The following is a 23,529-nucleotide window of genomic DNA, read 5'->3' as shown; positions in this document are numbered from 1 at the left end:
ACAGCTTGGAGTAAGACAACATGCATGAAGAGGATGATGTGGACAAAATACTCATTTGCCTAATAATTCTGCTCTCCCTGTAGACTTTTGTCTTATCGCCTTAACCTCCATGGTCTCAAATTCTTTAAGGATATAATTTCTTTTAACCGGATTAGGGCAAATTTCATTTATCAAAATATTCCTGATCACTTTGTTTGTAAACCTGCTGTCACCAAATTCAACTCCAGCTATGCAGAGCTGCCTCAGTCCAGGAGAAATTTTAGAGTGCACAATATCTTCTTTTATCATTGATCTCAAAGGGACTGGGATGGCTTTCACTGGGGATTTATATCTCTTAGCAGTACATCTTACATCAAATTTCTCACAAAACGTCTCATGTTTTAGTAAGACCCCATTATCATCCATAAAATGAGCTACAGCCCAAATCCCTTTAGATCTCCATTCATCCACGTACACAGGTTTCCTACACAAACGGATATACCTGTTGTTCCATATAGGGGTGTTGTGAGGAGTAAAGCTATGTTTATAGATTAATTTCCAGTAGAGACGGACCTGCTGATGGAAAGCTGAGAGTTTAACAGGTAACGAACTGCAATCAAAGTCACAACGTAACAAAAAGTCTATTCCACCCATTTTGCCAAAAATCACATTGGGAATAATGTTCCAAAAGGAATTTTTGTTCCTAATGAAAGATCTTAACCATTTCAATTTTAGTACACCATTCATAACATCAAAGTCAGTGGCATTAGCCCCACCCTCTTCATAATTCTTAATCACATCATTTTTCTTTATATAATGACATTTGTTCCTCCATATGAACCTAAAATTAAGAGTATTTATAGATTTAATTAGTTTTGGAGGTATGGGCAGAGAAAAGGCTGGATAGATGAGTCTGGACAGACTGTCCATGTTGGTTAGCAAGATTCTCCCAAACAGAGTTATGTCCCTTTGCAGCCACATGTTTAAAATTGACTTACACTTTTCTATATTGGTACAGATATTCTTATTTTCTGTTGATGTCTTATCCTTGCAAATTACAATGCCCAGATACTTCACCTCTTTTTTGATCTGCATATTATTTATTGCTTGCAGGGGACACTCATGCAGAGCTAGAATTTTGCATTTATTAATATTCAGCTGTAGGCCAGAAGCTTTGGAGAAATGGTTGATCGCCTGCAAGGCTAAAGGAATCTGGTCCTCATTTCTTAGAAACAGGGTGGTATCATCTGCCAGCTGACTGATTATTATCTGTTCACCCATCACAGTTAACCCCTTAATGTGACTGTTTTTAATCAAAATAATTCCTCTGACACAGAAGACCTACATTCCTGGTTTAATTCTTGCTGTCAAAAAATCATGGACTCTGTGGCTCCTTTAAAAACCAGGCAGCTTAAGGCTAAACCTGAGCCTTGGTTTAATGAGAGCAGTCGTGCTGTTAAGAGGGAATGTCGTCGAGCAGAACGGAGGTGGAAAAAGGATAAACTGCATGTATCATTTCAAATTCTCAAAGACTGCTGGCATCGCTACCAGAACACTGTTAAAGAGGCAAAAAGGGAATATTTTGCAAATATTATTTCTTCCAACTGTCATAACCCACGTGTGTTATTTAGGACCATTGACTCCTAAATAACACACGTGAATTTAGCAGGTTTAACTATACTTGGGGCAGTCATTTTACTACTTTCGAGTGGAAACAATAACGAACACAAAGTAAATTCTGGGACAAGTTCAACGAGCTCCTAATTCGTGCGACTGCTCAACTCGCCATCTTGCGCCACCGTCTCACTACTAGATGAACTTGTGACACACATCTGCAGCAGAGGCTGAGTGGCTGCTCTCACACCTGGAGCATCCAAATCGACCCACAAACACGTTGAAAGATGCAATGCCATCAATGTGGATTGTCAAGACTGAGAGACCTCTTCCCTCTGACCCCTCCCCAAACCCTCAAACCCTCCTACCCACCTCGACATACAAACTCTGTGTGGCTTCACGTGTTCTGTTGATGTTTACATGATCGAAATAACTTGAACACAAACACAAACAAACAAAGAGGAAGACCGCACCGGAAGGAAAAAACTACAAGTCCCAGCATCCTCTGTGTTTAGGGAGCAGCAGTGAAAGTGAAAGCAGGAGGAGGAAGGTGGAGCTGAGGCAGGTGAGTGTTAACATGAATATGTTTCTTCTTATGACATAAAATAATTCCACGCTGTTCGTGTCTGTGGGTGAAATGTGAGGCCGGTCGGCTCCTCTGAGCGCTGGTTTCCTGTAAGTAGAGAGGAAGTGAGTTTAGCTGAGCCTCCGTTTAGTGTGAGAGAGCAGGAGGAGAGTGAGAGCTGTGCTGAGGCAGGGTGAGTGTTAACACCGCTCTGACATTACTGTGTCTCTGTGGCGGGAACAACAGGCTCTGTCAGTGGAGGCAAAAATAATCAGACTTTGGTTTTTCAAAGGAAACAACTTTATGTCGGAAGTTCCCGCACGCTCATTGGATAACGATGTGTCAATCTCGAGCTATTAGCCAATGAGCGTGCGGATTCACAGAAAGACCCGCCTTTATCACGGGACTTTAAAAACTACAATGGCGACAGAAACTCCGTGAGTGGAGTTCAGGGTGACGTTATGAAACTGTGACGTTTGAGCCACTTCCCGTTGATCGTGAAACTGATGGTTTCTGGTGTTTGGGTCTGTTTTTCTGTATTTATGCAGATAAAGTGTAAACTCAGATGAATTATACCATCAAATGTTAAAGGAAAATATGAGGATGAGTGTCTGTGAGCTGAGAAGGACGTGAAGCGAGCAGTTTATCCCAGAGCTGAAGCTGCTCTGTGTGCAGAGATGAGCTCAGATTCCTGCTGTGATTGATCAACAGTCACAGAAATGTAGACTTGTAGTTATTACTGCAGTATGGTCACAGCAGATACTGATAAACATGTATTATGAGGATGGATGATCAAGTTTCTCACTCTCTCCTTTAAATCTCAGTTTTTTCTTCTTCACAGTTTATCTGTTAATTTATTAATGAATAACACTGAAAGAGTTTCTGTTATATTTCCCCTTGAACATCAGCTTATTAGGGCGGCATTAGGAAATAGCCCCCCTCCAAAGAATGAATAAATGAATGATGATAATAATAAAATGATTAAAAAGCAGAGCTCAGAGTGGTAGAATGGTCAAACATGGATCCACGGGTGGTTCAACTGCATTTGGTGACGTGACCAAAGCAAATCTTTCAAATAATCCCACCATCAACGGGATGTTGTCTCCTTTACTACGGTTACTTTACTTGGTCACCGTGTGAATTTCTTTGAAATGAACCAAATTCTTTTATTTGTCGGTTGTTGCATATTTAACCTCTACAGTCAGGAAAGGAGGAGATGAGGCCTCAACAATGTTGGGTTGTAGCTGTGCTTCAGGTTAGAGTGAGTGTCCATGGAATAAATGTAAGTCAGTGAACTGGAAACATGACTGTGTTCAAACTTTGTTTTCCTTTTTATAATGAGTCTAATCAAAGGTGGACAGAAGTATCTCCACTGTGACTTTTCTGTGTCACCATCAGAGCTTCTGCACAGTGTTTCTGGGGCAGATAACATTGCAGCATTATGGAGACATTATGGAGACAAAAAGAAAAGCGTCTGGACTTCTTTAAGTTAAACTTAAAGAAGTCCAGACGCTTTTCTTGGACTGTTGGTTTCAGTGTTGAGTCTCATTCACACACTCCCTCAGACTCTTCACACACACTGATTTGCTGACATAAACACACTCCTGTGTGCTCTCTTGGCTTCACACACACACTGAGGACCATCTACAGACTGTGAGCTCCGTCTTCTTTGTCTTTGGAGCCGAACTCTGACAAAGTTAGGAACAAAACTTTCTCCAGCGTGTGAACTTTCCTCCTAGACTCAGTCTGAGCAGTCAGACCACATATTTCTAAAGCAGCACATGAAGGTGTGGCTCACACACACACAGGTGAAGGAAACAGCTGCAGTATTAAAAACTGCTTCACTGTCTACAAATATATGAACTGAATGTTTCTTTCAGGCTGTAAAAACCTTATTTATCCTCCATTACAGTCCTGCATTCAGAGCATTACTTCTGTTATATTAGTACATGTATTTTATTCTGATGAACACATGAAACTCTGAGCTGGATTGAATCCATTGAATCAGAGTCCAGGACTCAGACTAAACACACTGAATGTGTCCTGAGCTCGGCCGCTGTTCCACAGTAACTGCTGTCAGAGTCACTGTTACTGAGTTAGCTTAGCTAGCAGAGCAGCTAGCAGTTAGAGTATGAACTCTGTAAGCAGTCAGCTCGGTCCTGGACATGGTTACTGACATAAAGCTGCTCTCTGCAGCCATGTTTGACCTGCTGCTTTGTAGGACTACAGTAATGGAGGATTTGGAGGCTGAACTGGGCTCTGTGACACTTTTTGTAGTGAACTGATGAAAGCTGCGTCTCAGATGGATGTTAGTCCAACACATCAGACACGACCTCTGCAGCTCTCAGTTGATGTGCACATGAATGATTTGTGTTTCCTCTGCAGGTGAAGGTAGAAAGTGTGTGTGAGCTGATGTGAACTGAGCAGCATGGATCAGTGTGAGGACAGAGAGGAGGGAGTCCCTCCCTCTAAAAGCACTCTGTGTGGGGAACATGAGAGCCAGACCAAAGCTCAGAGGTGAGATGACCATCTCTAACTGTCCATGACTCTTCTCCATGTCACAGCTCAGCACTCACATCACTGCTCCATCATTATTCACACTCATACCTCTGTGTGTGTTGTTTTAAAGCCCAGAGCTGTGGGGCGTACCAGGCTCAGCTGGACATAACCCTGAAACTAATCCAGAGCCTGGACCTGAACCCAGCTGTGTTTCCTTAAAGAGCAACGAGTCGAAGGGTGCTGATATAAACTTTAAAGGCTGTTCTTCTGCTGCTGAGAGGTAATGTGTGTCTAGATGTTGTTCCTGACTCTGTATTTCTGAATAAATCCTCATGTTTAATATCAGCTCAGCTCTTTTTCACACACATTTCTATGTTGGTATGTGAAGCGGTGTGTGTTGGAGTGTTTCCACAAACACAGCAGTCAGAGTGGAAAGAGTGGATGTTGTAGGAGGTGTTTGTGTAGTGAAGAGGCTGAGTGTCTGTAGGACTCCAGCTGCTCCAGCAGGTGTCTCCTTTGTGCTTTGCTTCAAACACAGTGTAGGGAGGAGCTTCCACTCAGGTGTTTCAGGTGTTGCTGGATGGAGGAGGACAAATAGTTTTTCCCTTCAGTGACACTTCAGCAGCTCAATGTTCTGGGAGATGTTTGTCTTTATGAAGGTTTATGGATTCTTGTTCTTACTTTGGTTAAACTGAGCAACACATTTTCCATCTAACATTTAAAGTAAATTTCCAGGTGAATAAAAGATCTGCAGCTGCAGCCTCTGTGATGTTTCACAGTCTGAAAGTAACAAATTCAACCAGAGTTCAAACAAAGGCTTAATATACGTGTGTGTTTGATATAATGCCAACAAGTACAAACAGGTGTTCTTACAGGTCTTAATCACAGAGCTCTGATAAGTCTGGTGACTTTCACACTCAGCAATTTTGCTGCCTTTTATTTTATATTGGCCTTTTTAAAGCCCTTCAAAGTCTCCCACATTCATACAGAGCTTTTAACACCAAACTCCTTTACAGTCCTTCTCCTCTCACACACGATCACACGACTGATTTGTCTGCAGCAGCTGTGTTACTGCTAGTATTTTATTATGTGTGTAATCTCCTCATATTGTTCCTGTGGTTTAGTTTGACGTCCTTCTGCAAACTCAGCTGCTCTGTTGCTGATACACGTCTCCATGAATATGATTGATCAGATGCTGCCAACACCATGTGTTTCATGTGAGCGCTCAGCTGAAACCCTGGGTTGACTTATCGAGTTAATAACAAGCTCCACGTGACTGTGAATGCTAAAGTGAATCAGATAAAGGAAAGAGACCCTGCTAATGTTGGACTCACTTCTTAGTGTAGATCCCAGGAGGAAGTTCAACATAGCCATTCTTTGTGCTAGCTCGACCAAACCTGAGACCACAGTGCAGGATAATGATCATCATCTGTCTCTGTCAAGGACATTTAAAATCCACAAATAACAAACATAATTATATTTGATCATTAAAAATGATGATTAAACAAAGTGTCAAACATACTTAAGTAGAAGGACTGATGTTTGTGTTAAAATACCCTCTTAAAGCTGAAATAATGATTCAACTTCTTTACTCAAGTAAAGGTAAAAGAGTACAGGCTCTGAAATGTACTCACAGTATTAAAGTAAAAACGCCATCTTTGAAGGAAATTTCTGCCAGTTTTTGTGCAAAGTTCCCTGAATTTCTACCTCCAACATTAATATGAGAAAATTATCTGAACTTTTATTCTAATGAATTTAATCAGCTTGAACATTTTGTAGCACAAAAGTAGAAAAAACTCAAAGGGAATCAAAAATAGCTCCGTTTGCTGTTGCCTGCATTGTAGATGGGCGGCTTTGCCTCAACACCTAAACAGGAAAATGAGTTTAGTCAAGTATTAAAGTGGGATTGAAGAGGTGAGGAAACCAGAGATCAGGTGTTGTGGTGCAGCATTAAGATAAGATGGGGCCTGATTATTTAAGACCTTGTATGTGAGGAGCAGCCAATGAAGGGAAGCCAAAACAGGAGAAATCTGCTCTCTTTCTAGTCCCTGTCAGGACTCTTGCTGCAGCATTTTGGATCAGCTGAAGGCTTTTCACTGAGTTTTTAGGACATCCTGATAATAATGAATTACAGTCGTCCAGTCTGGAAGTAATAAATGCATGAACTAGTTTTTCAGCGTCACTCTTTTTAGCATTTTTTAACAACAAGCTTCTATCTATTAGGGCTCTTGTCTCGCCGACTGCTGCCTCAGATCCGAGTCTTTCTCCTGTGTGCTCAGCTGTCTTAGAGCAGTTTGATCCCGTCTCCCTTAATGACTTGACTGCGGTAGTTCGTAACCTAAGATCATCACACTGCCCCTCTGATTGTCGCCCCCCAACTACTCTTTCAAGGATTGTCAGGTTGGAGATTGGCCTATAATTAGCTAAGACAGCTGGGTCTAGGGATGCTTTTTAAGTAAAGGTTTAACTACAGCCAGCTAGGGATGGGTACCGTTTAGATTTGAAAACCTGCTAAATCAGAATCAGTTGCTGATGATGGCTTTTTTCTTTTCCATCAATCACGTATAATCTTAACTCAAAGTGAACATAGACTTGATTGAAGTAACTCAGATCAGCCAATTCAAAATGCTAATTCAATCAACTCTGAGTTCATGGCTAGACTCAGTTTGTTGGCCCTGCACCTTAAAACTATTTCCTGTTTGTCTCTCGTGTTTTTTGGATATTGTTTTCACATCTTATGTCACGGCTAGCGGGGCGAGCCATGTTGAATTTAATAAAGGACCCAAGATGCCGACACTGCTGTGAAGTGAGTGAGCTTTATTGAAACGGTGAAGTGCAGTGGAGATGGCCTGTGCAGAAGCTAAGATAACCTCTACTGAAAAACTACAAAACTAACCTGAAACCTTAAACGGAGACACGGGGAGACAACACAGACGAACCAGCAACAAGCAGGAGAAAACAAAGAGCTCATATACACAAAAGAGCCATCAGGGAATGAGAAAAGGGAGACACAGCAGGATTCATTGGACATAACCAGACAAGGGGAAGCAAAAGTAGACACACTAACATAGGACATGGCACTGTCAAAATAAAACAGGAAGTGAACACAGAGACACAATACTAACACAGTACAGAGGGAACACAGAAACCAAAACCTCAGAACTAGAAAATCTTAATCAGAATGAAATTGTAACAAAAGACAATAACAATCAAAACAAAACTACTGAGTCCACAGACTCGGGACATACATCGGCTCAAACTGTGGTCATAAATATTTTGTACTTGTAAATCAGACTGTGTAGTTTTGAACTGAGTTTTGTAACATTGTGAAACAAAATATCTGGAAAGTTTATGTTTTTGCGTTCATTGATTTGTGTGTGTAAAAATGTAAAAATGTAATAAATGTAAGAAACATTAGAACTACTTTTGCTGACACAAAGTTTGGCGAGCACTGCAAGTTGTCCCTTTAAACCAGTCACTGATATAAAGAGAGCACCTTGTTCCAGGGCATCTGAGCATGGAGGGAAAGCTTTATGCAGGAGATGGTAAGAGCTGTTGGGACTAAAGAAACTGAGCAGAAAACTACAGACATCTGGAAACTGAGTTGTTAATTCTCAGTGGGATCAGCAGGACTAGCAAAGCTTCACCATGACAGTCATCTGATTGACTGAACCCATCCAAACATCACTTCATGGACCTTTAGCTTGTGTCTGTGTGTGGACAGACATAACATGAGCTAATTATACATTACTCCTCCACAGAGTGGACCAGCAGAGAGCAGAGGTTTCCACTGGTCAGTCTGCACAGCAGCATCAAACACACCTGGACTCTGTGGTTATGGTTTGTAGTACTACGTTTACATTTGTTCTTTTCAGTCACCTCTATGCTGCACTTTGTGGACCAGAGGATTGTCAGTGTGTCCAACATAAGTCAGAGTTTGGGCTCCATGATTTCAGTCAGATTGGGGTGACTGTAGCTCAGGAGGTGAGCAGGTCAGCTACTAGTTAGGTTTGTGAATCAAACCCTGGCTGGCAAATGTACTGGGTAACGTACTAAACCCAAGCTGCCCTCTGATGCATCCATCAGAGTGTGAAAGAAAGTATTTAAGCATAGAACAATGTGCTTGGTTGAATGAGGCATGTTGTATAAATGCTTTGTGTGCACAGAGTATCAAAGAGAGCTATATAAGAACCAGTCCATTTACCACTGGGTAATTCATATAGTCTTCTTTTCCAGCGGCTGGAGGACAACATCACCATGTTTGTGAAGAACGAGCTGAAGAAGATCCAGAAGCTTCTGAGTCCAGATCACCCAGAAACTTTAAAGAGCCAGATGGAGGATGAGGAGATGTTTGAAGGTGAGGATGAAGATGAAAGAAAGAGCTGCAGAGAAGCATTTCTGAAGATCACACTCCACTTCTTGAGGAGACTTAAGCAGCATGAGATGGCTGACCATCTGCAGAGCAGTAAGAGAATTTCTCTAAAGACTGAATATTGATCTTTCCTAATAGCTCAAGAAATGGACCAATAGACATTCATCCTTTCAGGGTACTGAAAGGCTATGATATTTATTATATAATATTTGTTTCTGAATTTCTTACCTTCAGAAATATTTGCTCCACTCTGTAAACGTGAACTTAAAGCCCAACTGAAGAAGAAGTTCCAGTGTGTGTTTGAGGGCATCGCTAAAGCAGGAAGCCCAACCCTCCTGAATCAGATCTACACAGAGCTCTACATCACAGAGGGAGGGACTGCAGAGGTCAATGAGGAACATGAGGTCAGACAGATTGAAACAGCATCCAGGAAACCAGACAGACCAGAAACAACAATCAGACAAGAAGACATCTTTAAAGCCTCACCAGGAAGAGACGAACCAATCAGAACAGTGCTGACAAAGGGAGTGGCTGGCATTGGGAAAACAGTCTTAACACAGAAATACAGCCTGGACTGGGCTGAAGACAAAGCCAACCAGGACATCCAGTTCATATTTCCATTCACTTTCAGAGAGCTGAATGTGCTGAAAGAGGAAAAGTTCAGCTTGGTGGAACTTGTTCATCACTTCTTTAATCAAACTAACGAATCAGGAATCTGTAGGCTTGAAGACTTCCAGGTTGTGTTCATACTTGATGGTCTGGATGAGTGTCGACTTAATTTGGACTTCAACAAAACTAAAATCCTGACTGAAACAAGAAAGTCCACCTCATTGGATGAGCTGCTGACAAACCTCATCAGAGGGAACCTGCTCCCTTCTGCTCGCCTTTGGATAACAACACGACCTGCAGCAGCCAATCAGATCCCTCCTCAGTGTGTCGACATGGTGACAGAGGTCAGAGGGTTCACTGACCCACAGAAGGAGGAGTACTTCAGGAAGAGATTCAGAGATGAGGAGCAGGCCAGCAGGATCATCTCCCACATCAAGAAAGCTCGAAGCCTCCACATCATGTGTCACATCCCAGTCTTCTGCTGGATCACTGCTACAGTTCTGGAGGATGTGCTGGAAACCAGAGAGGGAGGAGAGCTGCCCAACACCCTGACTGAGATGTACATCCACTTCCTGGTGGTTCAGGCCAAAGTCAAGAGGATCAAATATGATGGAGGAGCTGAGACAGATCCACACTGGAGTCCAGAGAGCAGGAAGATGATTGAGTCACTGGGAAAACTGGCTTTTGATCAGCTGCAGAAAGGAAACCTGATCTTCTATGAACCAGACCTGACAGAGTGTGGCATCGATATCAGAGCAGCCTCAGTGTACTCAGGAGTGTTCACACAGATCTTTAAAGAGGAGAAACAACTGTACCAGAACAAGGTGTTCTGCTTTGTTCATCTCAGTGTTCAGGAGTTTCTGGCTGCTCTTCATGTCCACCTGACCTTCATCAACTCTGGACTCAATCTGCTGGAAGAGCAAGAAACAACTTGGAAGGTGTTTCAAACAAGAAAATCTTCAAAGAAATACTTCTACCAGTGTGCTGTGGACAAGGCCTTACAGAGCCCCAATGGACACCTGGACTTGTTCCTTCGTTTTCTCTTGGGTCTGAAGACTAATCAAACTCGTTTGCAAGGCCTGATGACACAAACAGGAAGTAGCTCAAAGACCAATCAAGAAGCAGTTCAGTACATCAAGGAGAAGCTCAGTGAGAATCTGTCTGCAGAGAAAAGCATCAATCTGTTCCACTGTCTGAATGAACTGAATGATCGTTCTCTACTGGAGGAGATCCAACAGTCCCTGAGATCAGGACGTCTCTCCACAGATAAACTGTCTCCTGCTCAGTGGTCAGCTCTGGTCTTCATCTTACTGTCATCAGAAAAAGATCTGGATGTGTTTGACCTGAATAAATACTCTGCTTCAGAGGAGGCTCTTCTGAGGCTGCTGCCAGTGGTCAAAGCCTCTAAAAAAGTTCTGTAAGTTATAAAGTTTTTATTATTTAATTTGGTTGGTATGTTATGAAAAACACACTGCCATGAACTTCTGTTTTGTTTTTGTCAAAATCACTGTAATATAATCACTGTACCTTTATATACATGCGACTTAATGCTGCTGCCCTCTTGTGGCTAAAGTGTAATTATGTTATTGTTATTAGGGAGGATTTGAGAGTAAGGCTACGTTCACACTGCAGGCGAAAGCGCATCAAATCCGATTTTTCTGACCTTTATAAATCTGACTTTTTTGACCCTATGCGACCCATATCCGATCATGCTATGACAGTGTGAACGTCGCGAATCCGATATTTTCAAATCCGACCTGGGTCACTTTCGTATGTGGTACTGAATCCGATACATATCCGATGTTTTAGAAAGCGACTGCTGTTTGAACGGTCATGTCGCATTAAATCCGTCTTTTACGTCACCAACACAAGACAGACGCCAATTATCAGCGCCCGATAAGACATCGCGAACGCTTCCTGTCCATCCCGTGTAGATGTCAGTGAAACTGTTGGGAAGACAACGTTGGAGAAACGTGAACATTTTATTTGTACTGTATAATCTACAGATTCTGAGAGAAATCTGCAGCTATCCTTTGAAGCACCGCTCCTCTAAAACAGCAATAAGGATCATTATTAGGTTATCTACATTATTATGTAAATAACAAAATAACTTAAAGCAAAAATTGGGAAACGTAAAGTCCGAAGTCTTCATATTAAGGGTCATCTGTCAAACAATATTCTTTGCTCTGGGTCTAAACAGAGCGCGTTGTGTGTGAAGTCTTCTTTTGCGCATGCAAATGCACAAATGCGTCCTTCATTTCCCCGAATTTGAAGGATTCGTCGGGTGTGTCCTTCGTGGCCCACCATATCCCAGAATTCATAGCGCGGCCCAGCCAAATTTCCGCTGCCAACAATGGCGGCTGCTACTAAGTTTTCAAATTACTCTTATTAATCTTTCTGGGTCACAAAATAAACTTTTAACATATTTTCAGGCGAGAAAGTAGCTGTGTAAACTTCAAATATCTGCTTGGTTTATCAAGACATCGCATATTTGCAAAAGTGTGCCGACGTTTTCGGAGACGTCTGTTCCCCACCCGCTCGCTAGCAAGCCGGGGGGTTCAATGGTCACTCCAGCCGGCGAGAGCAGCGGACGCCCGGCTTCATCGTTTTCAGACCCCTGCTCTTTCGCTACTCAGGTTAAACATGATATATAAGTCACCCGGATAACTTAAAAATGTAATTGTTTGCCTTTTTTCTGTGTTTTATTTGTTCCCGAGTAAATCGGTTTGGCTGAGATCAAAGTTCCTCCGGGATTTTCACACAGCTGAATAAACGTTAAACAGGAAACTGATTAAACAGAAGTGTGAGACGGTCGAGAATTTACGCCAGTGTCCTGTTATATTTTAGATAGCAAGGAGCAGACGGGCGAGTTTATTAAACTCCACCAACACAGCGGTGACGCAAATCTGAAGGCTAGACCGTCCCATTTCACAGCCTCGCACTTCCAGCCTTTTCGATCTTTGAAGGACCCGGCCCACGTAGACCACGAATACCGGGTCCTCCGAAGGATGCAGCCGACGTTTTGGGACACAGCTAGTGTGTGATGTTCTTTCAGTGTTGCACTTTGTAGACGCTCCCTGAGCACTGGTCTCACAGCCAGCTGCACATAGAGACCAGTGTTGTTAGTCCAGGTCAGAAGATGACTTGTTGGAATGAAAATGAGCTTGTAGTTTGTCTGCTTTAATAATGTGACTGGAAAAAGGTGTTGGACTTCAAATATGTCCATTTCTTTCACACTTCACCTTTAAAAGTGAAGCCTTGTGGTTCCTGGAACGGAAAAACACGACTTTTTCAAGTCTTTGTCCTGTTTTTATGATAAATGTACGACTTTAATGTGAAACATTCAGAGTTTTTTCTCTTGTTGTGTTTGTTTGAAGCTGCTTCCTGTTGGCTTCAGCTGTTTGGAGTTTCCATTTTCTAAACTTCTACATTCTGAACCTTCTTCAGCTCTGAACAGATGATGAAACACTGAATGATTTCAAGCTCACACTTTGTCTAATAAACTTACATCTTTCATTCTTTATACAGATTGGAGAGCTGTGGTTTGTCAGAGATCAGCTGTGATTATCTGGCAGCAGCACTGAAGTCCAACCCCTCCCATCTGAGAGAGCTGGACCTGTACAACAACAAGCTGCAGGATTCAGGAGTGAAACATCTGTGTGGTTTCCTGGAGAGTCCAGGATGTGGACTTGAAACTCTGAGGTCAGTCAGCATGTTTTAGTTGTGCTGAGATGAATATGATGTGAAAGTTGTGCTGACACTAAACTGCAGACATCAGGCTGATATTATACTGATCCACACTGAGGATCTTCATGGTAAAGTCTGTTTTCTTCTTCTCTGGTTTAGTCCATTGACTGCAGCAGAACAATGTTCACATTTCAAACCTTCAAAGAAGAAGAAAAATCCTCCACTGGATAATTCACTGTGAAACTCTCCAACTCTTCATTCCACCTTAAAGTCTGTCTGACACTGAAATCCAAAGCAAAATGTGCGTTTGCTTTACAGACAGCAGTCCAACACAAACATACACACATCATCCAAAACACAGTCCAACATCCAAATCTCCTCCACTGCCAGCATGAATGATGGGAAAGAGAAGGAGGAACACTCTGACATTCAGGGTTAGAATGAGTTTCATGAAGCAGACTGTGAAGATCAAAGCTGCATTAGAAAGCTTACATGAATGAATGAGTGGACAGAAGTGGACAGAGATCATCTGAAGCACTTCAAAGGCTTTAAATCAGCACATTTCTCTTTATTCTTTATCAACTCTGTTAGTTTCTCTCAGTTTTCTGTGGAATGAAGCTAACAGCAGGCTAATAAGATGCTGACCAATAGGTTTCTATTAAAGGTTGTAATTTGTATATGAAAAAGTGCTTTGGCTCAGCAGGGATCAGCTTACAGGTAGAATACAGCTGCTGGATGGGATTAGCATGTCATAGCTATCTACCAAACTGCTAACTGGGGGATTTCAGGCCATCTATGGATCATTTTTGCTAACTGTTTATTCAGCTTAGGCTCACAGGGCTGCAGCCTGTGCCCTAGCTGTCATAGGGCAAGAGGCGTGGTCCACCTGCACAGGTGAGCAGTCCATCACAGGGCCAACAGAGAGAGACAGAGAAGCACTCTCTCACATCCACACCTACAGCCAATTTAGAAGCACCAATGAACCTAAGCAGCATTTCATTGGACTGTGGGAGAACATCCAACCTCCACAGAAAGGCCAACAAGCTTCAACCTACAACCTTCTTGCTTTAAGGCACTAGTGCGAACCACTTTTCCCCATTTCAGCCCAAATCCTGCATCTTCCTGTTTCTGACTCCAGGCCAGCTCCACTAACACTTTCTCATCAGACACTGCCACCTAGTGGAGGAAGTCTTAGTTCCATTTGAAGCTTCAGATTATAGTTAGTTCCTTTACAAAGAGGTGGAGGTGGTGGGGCCACAGCACCATCATCACTGAGTGCCATAGGACACTTAACCTTTGTTTCCATATGCTGGGAACTTCCTGTTGTTCCAAGGAGGACTGGAAAATGTGTGAAAATCTCCCAGTCAGTTCCTCACAGCACACTTCAATCATTTCCCTCCCACAGCATCAGGACCAGGGCTTTTTCTCTCTTTGGTCCCACTAAGAGATTTCCACACAAACACCTCATCAGTGGGACTCTCAGAGCTACCAGCCCTTTGCTACAATCACAAAGCTCTTCATTGAAATCAATGATATCAAAGCTGGAATCAAATGAGTCCAAGTCTTCTGCTGATTCAGCATCACATTCATCTTTGCTCCTTGTCCTGCATCCCCACCATGGACTTCATTCCTTTCCAAGCCAGCCTTGAGTGTCCTTTATTCAGCTCATCCTCTGCTTTACTTTTACACCTGATTTTAGCTGCTTTATCTCTCTTTCAACAAGTTTCTGTGCCTCAATCTTTTTCTTCTCTCCCTCATAACAAGACAGCTTCTTCTGCCTGAGAACATGTTGGAGTGATTTACTAATCCAGGGCTGCTTATTGGGGAAAATACTTCCTGTTTCCAAAGTAATCCCCATTTTTCCCAGAAAGAAATGCAAGTAGAAATCGATGATCTAAGTGAGAACATGAGCCTTTAACAATAGCAGCAAAATATCTCTCCAATCTCAATACTCCCTCTCTCGACCTCTGGAACACCAGAGGTCACAATACATTGTGTTGGGTCACTCCTCGGCCCACTCAGCTGCTTCCATGTCCATCCATGGCATCATGGACATCGGGGTCACCACTCCCGCTCTGACCCTCTCTAGCCGTCCTCTGGCTCAGCAAATCAGACAACCTCATGTCATCTAAGTGGTCCAGTAATAAACACCAGCTCCCCCTCGAGAACACTCCATGCGTAAGATTAGGTTTTTTCTGCGTCCCTCTCTTGTGGTCCATCATGCCTCGGGCCTCCAGGATCCTCACCCCCCTGTGGTCGCCGAGATCTTCTGTAAAGCAAACCAAACACCTTTTCCTGCACCTCCCTAACTTATCATCTTTGGGACTCTTTAATCAAAAGCCTGATCCTAATTATCTTCTTGACTTATTGACTTGTATTTATATATATTCTTCAACATTACTCATCATTTTAAAACTCTTAAAACGCTGCTTTCACGTCCCTGCATGCGTTTCCTGTCGCTTGCCTTATCTAATCATCAACATCCTGTACACAGAAGTCTCGCTGCTGCAAGGCCTCCACTCTGACCTAGAATCTCCTTTCACAAGAAAATCATTATAAGCGCCTATTCTACTAAAAGATCCAAAAAAAACAACCACTTTAATCAATTAAGTTTAAACATATAAGCAATTACTCCTGCATACATTTTATCACAGCTAAACGCTGCCTTGAAACAACTCCTGTGTGTTAACACTAACTTCATTTTAAAACTCACATTTCCTATGTTATAGCCTGTTTTTGGTACAGCCTTTTTATTTCATCTTGCTCCTTTGATGTAACAATACCTTCTCATTCTAGTTTATCAGACTTAACCAAAATATATGCTTTCCTTCCTTTGGTCCTTCTCTAAAGCAAGAAACTCCTATTCAGTTCCTCTTTTCTGTCACTTGTTACAGGGCCAGCTCAAGTTCAGTTAAACGCTAAATTAATTTGAGGCCTTTTGCCTGGAATCAATACTGTCATGTGTGTTTATGGACTCTATATGTCTGTAAGCGTGTGCAATCCTTCAATAACTCATATCATCCTCACAGTAGATTGGCTAATAATAGCGCTAGCCAAAGGCTCGTGACCCACAAGAGACGAATTGAGCCACAACTCCCTTAAAGGCACAAAATGCAATATGTATAAAAAGTCATTTCTACGTATAAGCTCTCCCCTTTATCCTAAAAATAAATCTATGTAATATCTGTGTGTCTTCTATTCATTAATGTAATTGTCAGTTATTTTCTCTCTTTATTTTACCTTCTTTTTGTTTACCTCTTTGTTTGTGACGTGGACATCCCTAAACCATCCTGAGTTCCGGCTTCAATTTCAACCCAATTGTACCCTCTATTCTCGCAGTCGAACTCGTCTGGGCTTCACCTTCCCACTGGCCCCTGTGCCCTTCTCTTAGTGTCCTTTGTTGTCTTGTGATCCCCAGCAAACACAGTCTGTTTCTTCTCTGTTTCTTCTCCGTTGCTCTTTTCAGTATTTTCCTTTTAGATTAAATCCCAGCCTGGCAAAATATCCCATTCAGTGTCTTTAAACAGTTATGTCACACTGTTCTTACCAGCCTGCAGTTCACCGTGCATTTTCCATCACGTGCTTTTCTTCCATGCTGCTGCTGGTATCGTCAGTGTAGTTTCAGTTGCACTGTCTTTTGCCTGCTGTTAATTCTTGAAGTCCACGATGTTCTGTCGGTCTTCATCAGGAGATTAACTGTCCTATGAGCTTCTTCTCAGGATCGGGACAAGTGGGAGGTCAAGCTGTAAAATTTTAAGCCAAAATCTGGCCTGTTTTCCTCCCAATTCTGTTAATCAATGGTTTTGTACTCAAGATTCTAGGTTGAAAGAAGTCCACCTGTATTGACACACTAAAGCATACAATTAATATCCTTTTCATTTCTTTTCTTAAAACCTCCATTTGCTTCATCTGCCTGGAGTTTAACTCGTATGTTTCTCTCTCTGTGTGCTCACTTGTCACAGTCAGTTCCTTTTATGGGCATGCAAAGTTCCTGTCACACACACCATTTCCTGTCAACCTTGCAGCTGCTCAGAACCATATTTTCTGTTTCTATCTCTCCTGTTTTGTTTTTTTTACAGGCTAATAAAACTCTTGTTTTACTAAGTCTTGATCTAAAACAATTCACCCTTATTTCACGCACACACTTCTAAATATACTAAATTCTTTGCGTTTGTCAGATCGTCTCACACACACACCGCCTTTTCTCTCACACTTCCACTTCTGCACTCACTCTACTATCAACTTTCATAGTGTTATTATTATTTATTATTTTGTACAAATCACACCCAATCACTCAAAACCTGCTACTCACAGCATTCACACACTTAAACTGTGACAAGAGTTGAGGAATATACTCACAACACGCTTTCCTAAGAGTATTTCAGACATGCCTTTCATAATCAGAAAGAGCAAGTCAAAGAAAACAATTGAAACCTCTATTAATTCTCACAGCACACACATAGAATAGAAAAAATAAAACACACCAGCATTTATTGCTGATGAGAGGTTACTCCTAAAAGTAATATGTTAGTCTTAAATATATACAGTGCACTCACTATATTTATATATCAAAACTCAGTCAATTACTATACATCCACTACGGCAACTCAAAACTTTATTTATAGCCCTCTAATGAACATAAATGGCGTCTTAAACACACACTCAACAATGTTTGCAGCAGTATTTGTAAAACCAACTGTGGTTTAAACAGTTCACTGCTGACTAATTTGCATTTTCACACTCACACACACACAGTCTAAAAATAGCTCCAGCACTGCCTCAGACTCCTTTCACACAGAGATCTCTTATTTTATATTACAAAGACGTCTTATATTTACAACCACTGTCACATCTGTCAGCTTTAGCGCCTAAACAATTTCGACAAATTTAAGTTAACGGTCCAACCGATAAAGTCCAACTTTTTTGTGATCAATTAACCAGTATCTGTCCAACTGGCCTCATCTCTAAAATCCCTAACTCAATTTAAAAGCGTCAACCAACCCAAACTTTGCCTGAAGCTCTATTTTTGGCATTTCACAGCCAAGACTTACCCCGAAGTTTTAAGTTAAAGTTACACGCCCGAAGTCCAACTTCTGCTGGCCAAAAAAGTGCAGACTACCGTTCCAAACGGTAAGGAGACTCTAACTCCTAGTTATTCTGGAGTGCCCCAAGCTCCACAGTGACCAACTGACTATCCCTCTTCGAGGACAATGCCTAAGCGTCCTTGGCATTGGCAAGCGTTACCTCTGAGCACTGCGCTTCCTATCAGTCCAACTGACGTTCTTGAATAATTTATAATACTTTGGAACAACAGTAAAACAGCCAAAAAAGTGTAAGACTGAAGCAGGTCCAACCTTATAACCAATACGGGCTCCACCCCAAACAATAACCAAATTCCCTAATATACTAAAATCACTCAGCAGTCCAACTGCTTTCCACCGTCCAACCGTATTAAATCCTTTAGCGGTCCAACCGCATTCAATCATTTTTAGCAGTCCAACCGCATTAAATCCTCAGTACTGTCATGAGATTCTCATCAAAATCAAAGCAGACATTCCCCAGTAATTTCAGTGAGTAGACTTTAATTTGTAATGTCCAATTTGGCACACTTTGGAAATAATTCAACAGGTAGTGCCTTACCTTTGGATAAGCGGCTTAGAACAACAATGAGAAAAAGAGAGCTGATTATTAGCTCATCAAAACACAAAACAAAATCACAATGAATTATCGGTTAATTTCATTTAAAATAATTCATTAAGTATTTATGTACAATTCAAATTAGTTAATTACATATTTTGTTGGTTTGTTTTCTATTTTAATTATTTTACTGACACATTTAATGAATTATTTAATGATGTATTTATTTAATTCACATTGCTACTCCTGGCCCTGCATTGCTGTTCATAAATACATTTTATTTGTCAGCTTCACCCATCAAAGTCAGGGGGCGGGGTTAATGCTGATCAAGTCAACACCATTGCTTTGGTCTGGTGGGCGTTCTTTTAGTGGGCTTTTCTCAATACTAAGTAGGCCTACACACCAGGGTTTGGACATGTGTGGACCCAAACTATACTTTTACCCTTTTTTGTGTGTCACCAAATACACTTTAATATTTTCTAGACAAGAATGTAGTGGCGTAATCTTTAAGCTCTTTTGGCTCCAAACAGAAGTGACAGACTTGAGCAGGGTTCATTTAAAGGCTGACAGAAGTGGAGTGGTGACGGGGAGATGTTTGACAGGACAGTGTTTCAGCCTCCACAGGTTCATGTTGTGCTCCATCAGTCAGTGAAGATGAAGTCGGTGCTGATGAGGCTGTAGAGTGTGTGAGGGATGTGAATGAGGATGATGAAGATCTGATGATAGCAGATAAAAACAGGCTGCAGAGACTTTGAGCCATACAGGGCACACAGTGTGTGTACAGAACAGCTGAAATCATTATGGAGGCCTCACTGGGATATGGAAGCATCACAGTACAGCTTCAGTGAAGCATTAAAGTCTCTGATATGAGATGAGAAATGAAGCAGCCAGAGCTTTTTCATGAGTGGAAATCCACTGTGACTGTGAGCTGCTGCTACAGCCTCCAGATTAGCCAGCAGCTCATCCTGCTCAACATTTCCTCACCAACTTTAATGGAAGTGTGATGTTTTCAGCTGGAGTGATGGTCAGGGTGGCCTCCCTCTCCTCTTCTTCTCCTCTTCCTCTTTCATTTGTAAAGCCACTTCTGCTGCTTTCATTCATTTGGAAGTCCTGTAGCTGAGTTTGGGAGAGACTAACAGCCTCGGCAGCAGAGGGGAGAAAGGCTGTAACACCACCACTTTACTCTGTTCTACCTGTCACATCATTTTATCAGGAAACAAATGTGCTCATGTTTTTACTATGTTTGTCTTGAAGATGTAAGAAGATCACATGGTGCTTTTTATTATTGTGTTGGTTTGTTTGCTGTCTCTTGGATGGAGCCCAGCTGTGCGTGGCCCCTGGACCTGTGGTCAGAGTGTGTGCTGGATAATCCGGCCCAGGATGAGGCCAAACTGACATGGGATGAAATGTCTGTCACATAATTGAGCTTAGTGTAGTTTCATTTCTGCACAATTTAAAAACAACCAAAACTTTGTTCTGTCTTTTCTATGTTATACTGTAGACTTTCTTTGATACTGTGTCCAAAAGGAGCAGCTTTTACTTTGAAGGGGAGGCGTCTCTGTTTCCTCTTCAGGTTGGATGATGGAAGCAAATTAGTAGCTGTGTCCCAAAACGTCGGCTGCATCCTCCAGAGGCTGCATTTGAAGGCCGATTACGTCACAGCCAGGCAATGAAGGCTGTCCGTATTTGTCGACTCCTTCAAATGTGCCCGACAAATGCGTCCTTCATTTCCCCGAATTTGAAGGATTCGTCGGGTGTGTCCTTCGTGGCCCACCATATCCCAGAATTCATAGCGCGGCCCAGCCAAATTTCAGCTGCCAACAATGGCGGCAGCTACTAAGTTTTCAAATTACTCTTATTAATCTTTCTGGGTCACAAAATAAACTTTTAACATATTTTCAGGCGAGAAAGTAGCTGTGTAAACTTCAAATATCTGCTTGGTTTATCAAGACATCGCATATTTGCAAAAGTGTGCCGACGTTTTCGGAGACGTCTGTTCCCCACCCGCTCGCTAGCAAGCCGGGGGGTTCAATGGTCACTCCAGCCGGCGAGAGCAGCGGACGCCCGGCTTCATCGTTTTCAGACCCCGCTCTTTCGCTACTCAGGTTAAACATGATATATAAGTCACCCGGATAACTTAAAAATGTAATTGTTTGCCTTTTTTCTGTGTTTTATTTGTTCCGGAGTAAATCGGTTTGGCTGAGATCAAAGTTCCTCCGGGATTTTCACACAGCTGAATAAACGTTAAACAGGAAACTGATTAAACAGAAGTGTGAGACGGTCGAGAGTTTACGCCAGTGTCCTGTTATATTTTAGATAGCAAGGAGCAGACGGCCGAGTTTATTAAACTCCACCAACACAGCGGTGACGCAAATCTGAAGGCTCGACCGTCCCATTTCACAGCCTCGCACTTCCAGCCTTTTCGATCTTTGAAGGACCCGGCCCACGTAGACCGCGAATACCGGGTCCTCCGAAGGATGCAGCCGACGTTTTGGGACACAGCTAGTGTGTGATGTTCTTTCAGTGTTGCACTTTGTAGACGCTCCCTGAGCACTGGTCTCACAGCCAGCTGCACATAGAGACCAGTGTTGTTAGTCCAGGTCAGAAGATGACTTGTTGGAATGAAAATGAGCTTGTAGTTTGTCTGCTTTAATAATGTGACTGGAAAAAGGTGTTGGACTTCAAATATGTCCATTTCTTTCACACTTCACCTTTAAAAGTGAAGCCTTGTGGTTCCTGGAAGGAAAAACACGACTTTTTCAAGTCTTTGTCCTGTTTTTATGATAAATGTACGACTTTAATGTGAAACATTCAGAGTTTTTTCTCTTGTTGTGTTTATTTGAAGCTGCTTCCTGTTGGCTTCAGCTGTTTGGAGTTTCCATTTTCTAAACTTCTACATTCTGAACCTTCTTCAGCTCTGAACAGATGATGAAACACTGAATGATTTCAAGCTCACACTTTGTCTAATAAACTTACATCTTTCATTCTTCATACAGATTGTGGGGCTGTGGTTTGTCAGAGATCAGCTGTGATTATCTGGCAGCAGCACTGAAGTCCAACCCCTCCCATCTGAGACAGCTGAACCTGAGCCTGAACAACAAGCTGCAGGATTCAGGAGTGAAGCATCTGTGTGGTTTCCTGGAGAGTCCAGGATGTGGACTTGAAACTCTGGGGTAAGTCAGCATGTTTTAGTTGTGCTGAGATGAATATGATGTGAAAGTTGTGCTGACACTAAACTGCAGACATCAGGCTGATATTATACTGATCCACACTGAGGATCTTCATGGTAAAGTCTGTTTTCTTCTTCTCTGGTTTAGTCCATTGACTGCAGCAGAACAATGTTCACATTTCAAACAGTGAGACTCAACGTATGGCCCGCGCCTGCCCACCTTTCCTGATTCAGAGAGAGGGGACCCTGATTAACTGTGTAGTGTTCTTCCTCACAGTTCTAAGTATCAGACACAACAATGAATAATCCACAGCTGACTGTCTTTAGCAGGTCAAAGGTCACGGCACACAGCAGACAGTGGGAAATATTATAACTCTGATCATTTATCAGCACATATCCATATGTATAAAAACAAAGCTGACACTGTGAGACTTGATCAGAGGTGTGATCATCACAGCAGAGGCCTTTGTGTCAAAGTCACTGAGGATCAAACAGAAACACATGAAGCAGATTTTCCTGTTCTGGCTTTTTATAGCAGATAACCTTCAAAATATTCTGCAGTCCATCAAAAACTGAAGCAAACCATGAATCAACATGTGAACATGAGCTGATGCTGCTGAAGTGAAGCAAAGTTACAGAGGTTTGATTACAGACACAGCTGAGAGTTTGTAATCTGTCATCATTTTAAAAGGTTTACATTTCTTCAGTATATCCACATTTGCAGCTGGTACCTCAACCTCCACTTGTCCAACACAACTGCTGTCCACTGCCTCCATGACATTGTGATTTTGCTGTTGGTCTTCTGTCAGATCTTCATCAATCACTTCTGCACGGGGCACACCTTCAGACTCTGCAGCTGCATAACGAAAGCCTGTAAGATAAAATTAGACATAAGGTAAATGTACACCAATATTCCAATGACAGGTGTGTGATTCATCTGGAAGTTATGTGCGGATTAGTGTACAGTGATAGCAATTTAGTATGTTTTTAGAGGGGGGGGGGGGTTGTTTACCTCCGATGGGTGCTCTTTTTCGCTTCCGTTGCGTACGCCTTGAGTGCCGGTCCGAGTCTGATACAGGTATGTCGTCATGCCCCATGTGCAGTGTTGGTTCCCAGTCTGGATTTGTTACATCCATTTCATATGCTGGTTTGCCTGCAATAATGCCAAATCATAAGCTACTCAGTCGACATGATGTGGTTCTGCAGCATCACACATTAGCATGTTTTATCTCATTATCTATGACCTCAGCACATTGAAAATAACACTAAAAGCCTTTCAAGAGTGATATGAATTAATTTAGAACTCACCGGAAAGAAAATGCCGTGAGCAAACCAACAAAAAGCTGGGGATTGCAGAGAACTCGATATCCGCTCGTCTCACCGCTGCAATCCAAGCCT

At 42.2% G+C, this 23,529-nt stretch overlaps 1 protein-coding gene across 1 annotated transcript in view; it reads left to right on the top strand.

Moving 5' to 3' along the window:
- The window catches only part of LOC308407468 (NACHT, LRR and PYD domains-containing protein 12-like), a gene marked incomplete at its 5' end in the record, with an annotated part of 115,605 nt that overhangs the window by 90,046 nt on the left and 2,030 nt on the right, over positions 1-23,529 (top strand). The window contains one exon of the mRNA XM_080899117.1: positions 21,959-22,135. Within this exon, the coding sequence (XP_080755243.1) occupies positions 21,959-22,135 (177 nt within the window). The remainder of the gene's footprint in view (positions 1-21,958; positions 22,136-23,529) is intronic.

Source organism: Rhamphochromis sp. 'chilingali' (assembly GCF_963969265.1).
Source record: "Rhamphochromis sp. 'chilingali' genome assembly, chromosome: 1".
NCBI lineage: Eukaryota > Metazoa > Chordata > Actinopteri > Cichliformes > Cichlidae > Rhamphochromis > Rhamphochromis sp. 'chilingali'.
This window is presented reverse-complemented; position numbering and strand designations above follow the sequence as displayed.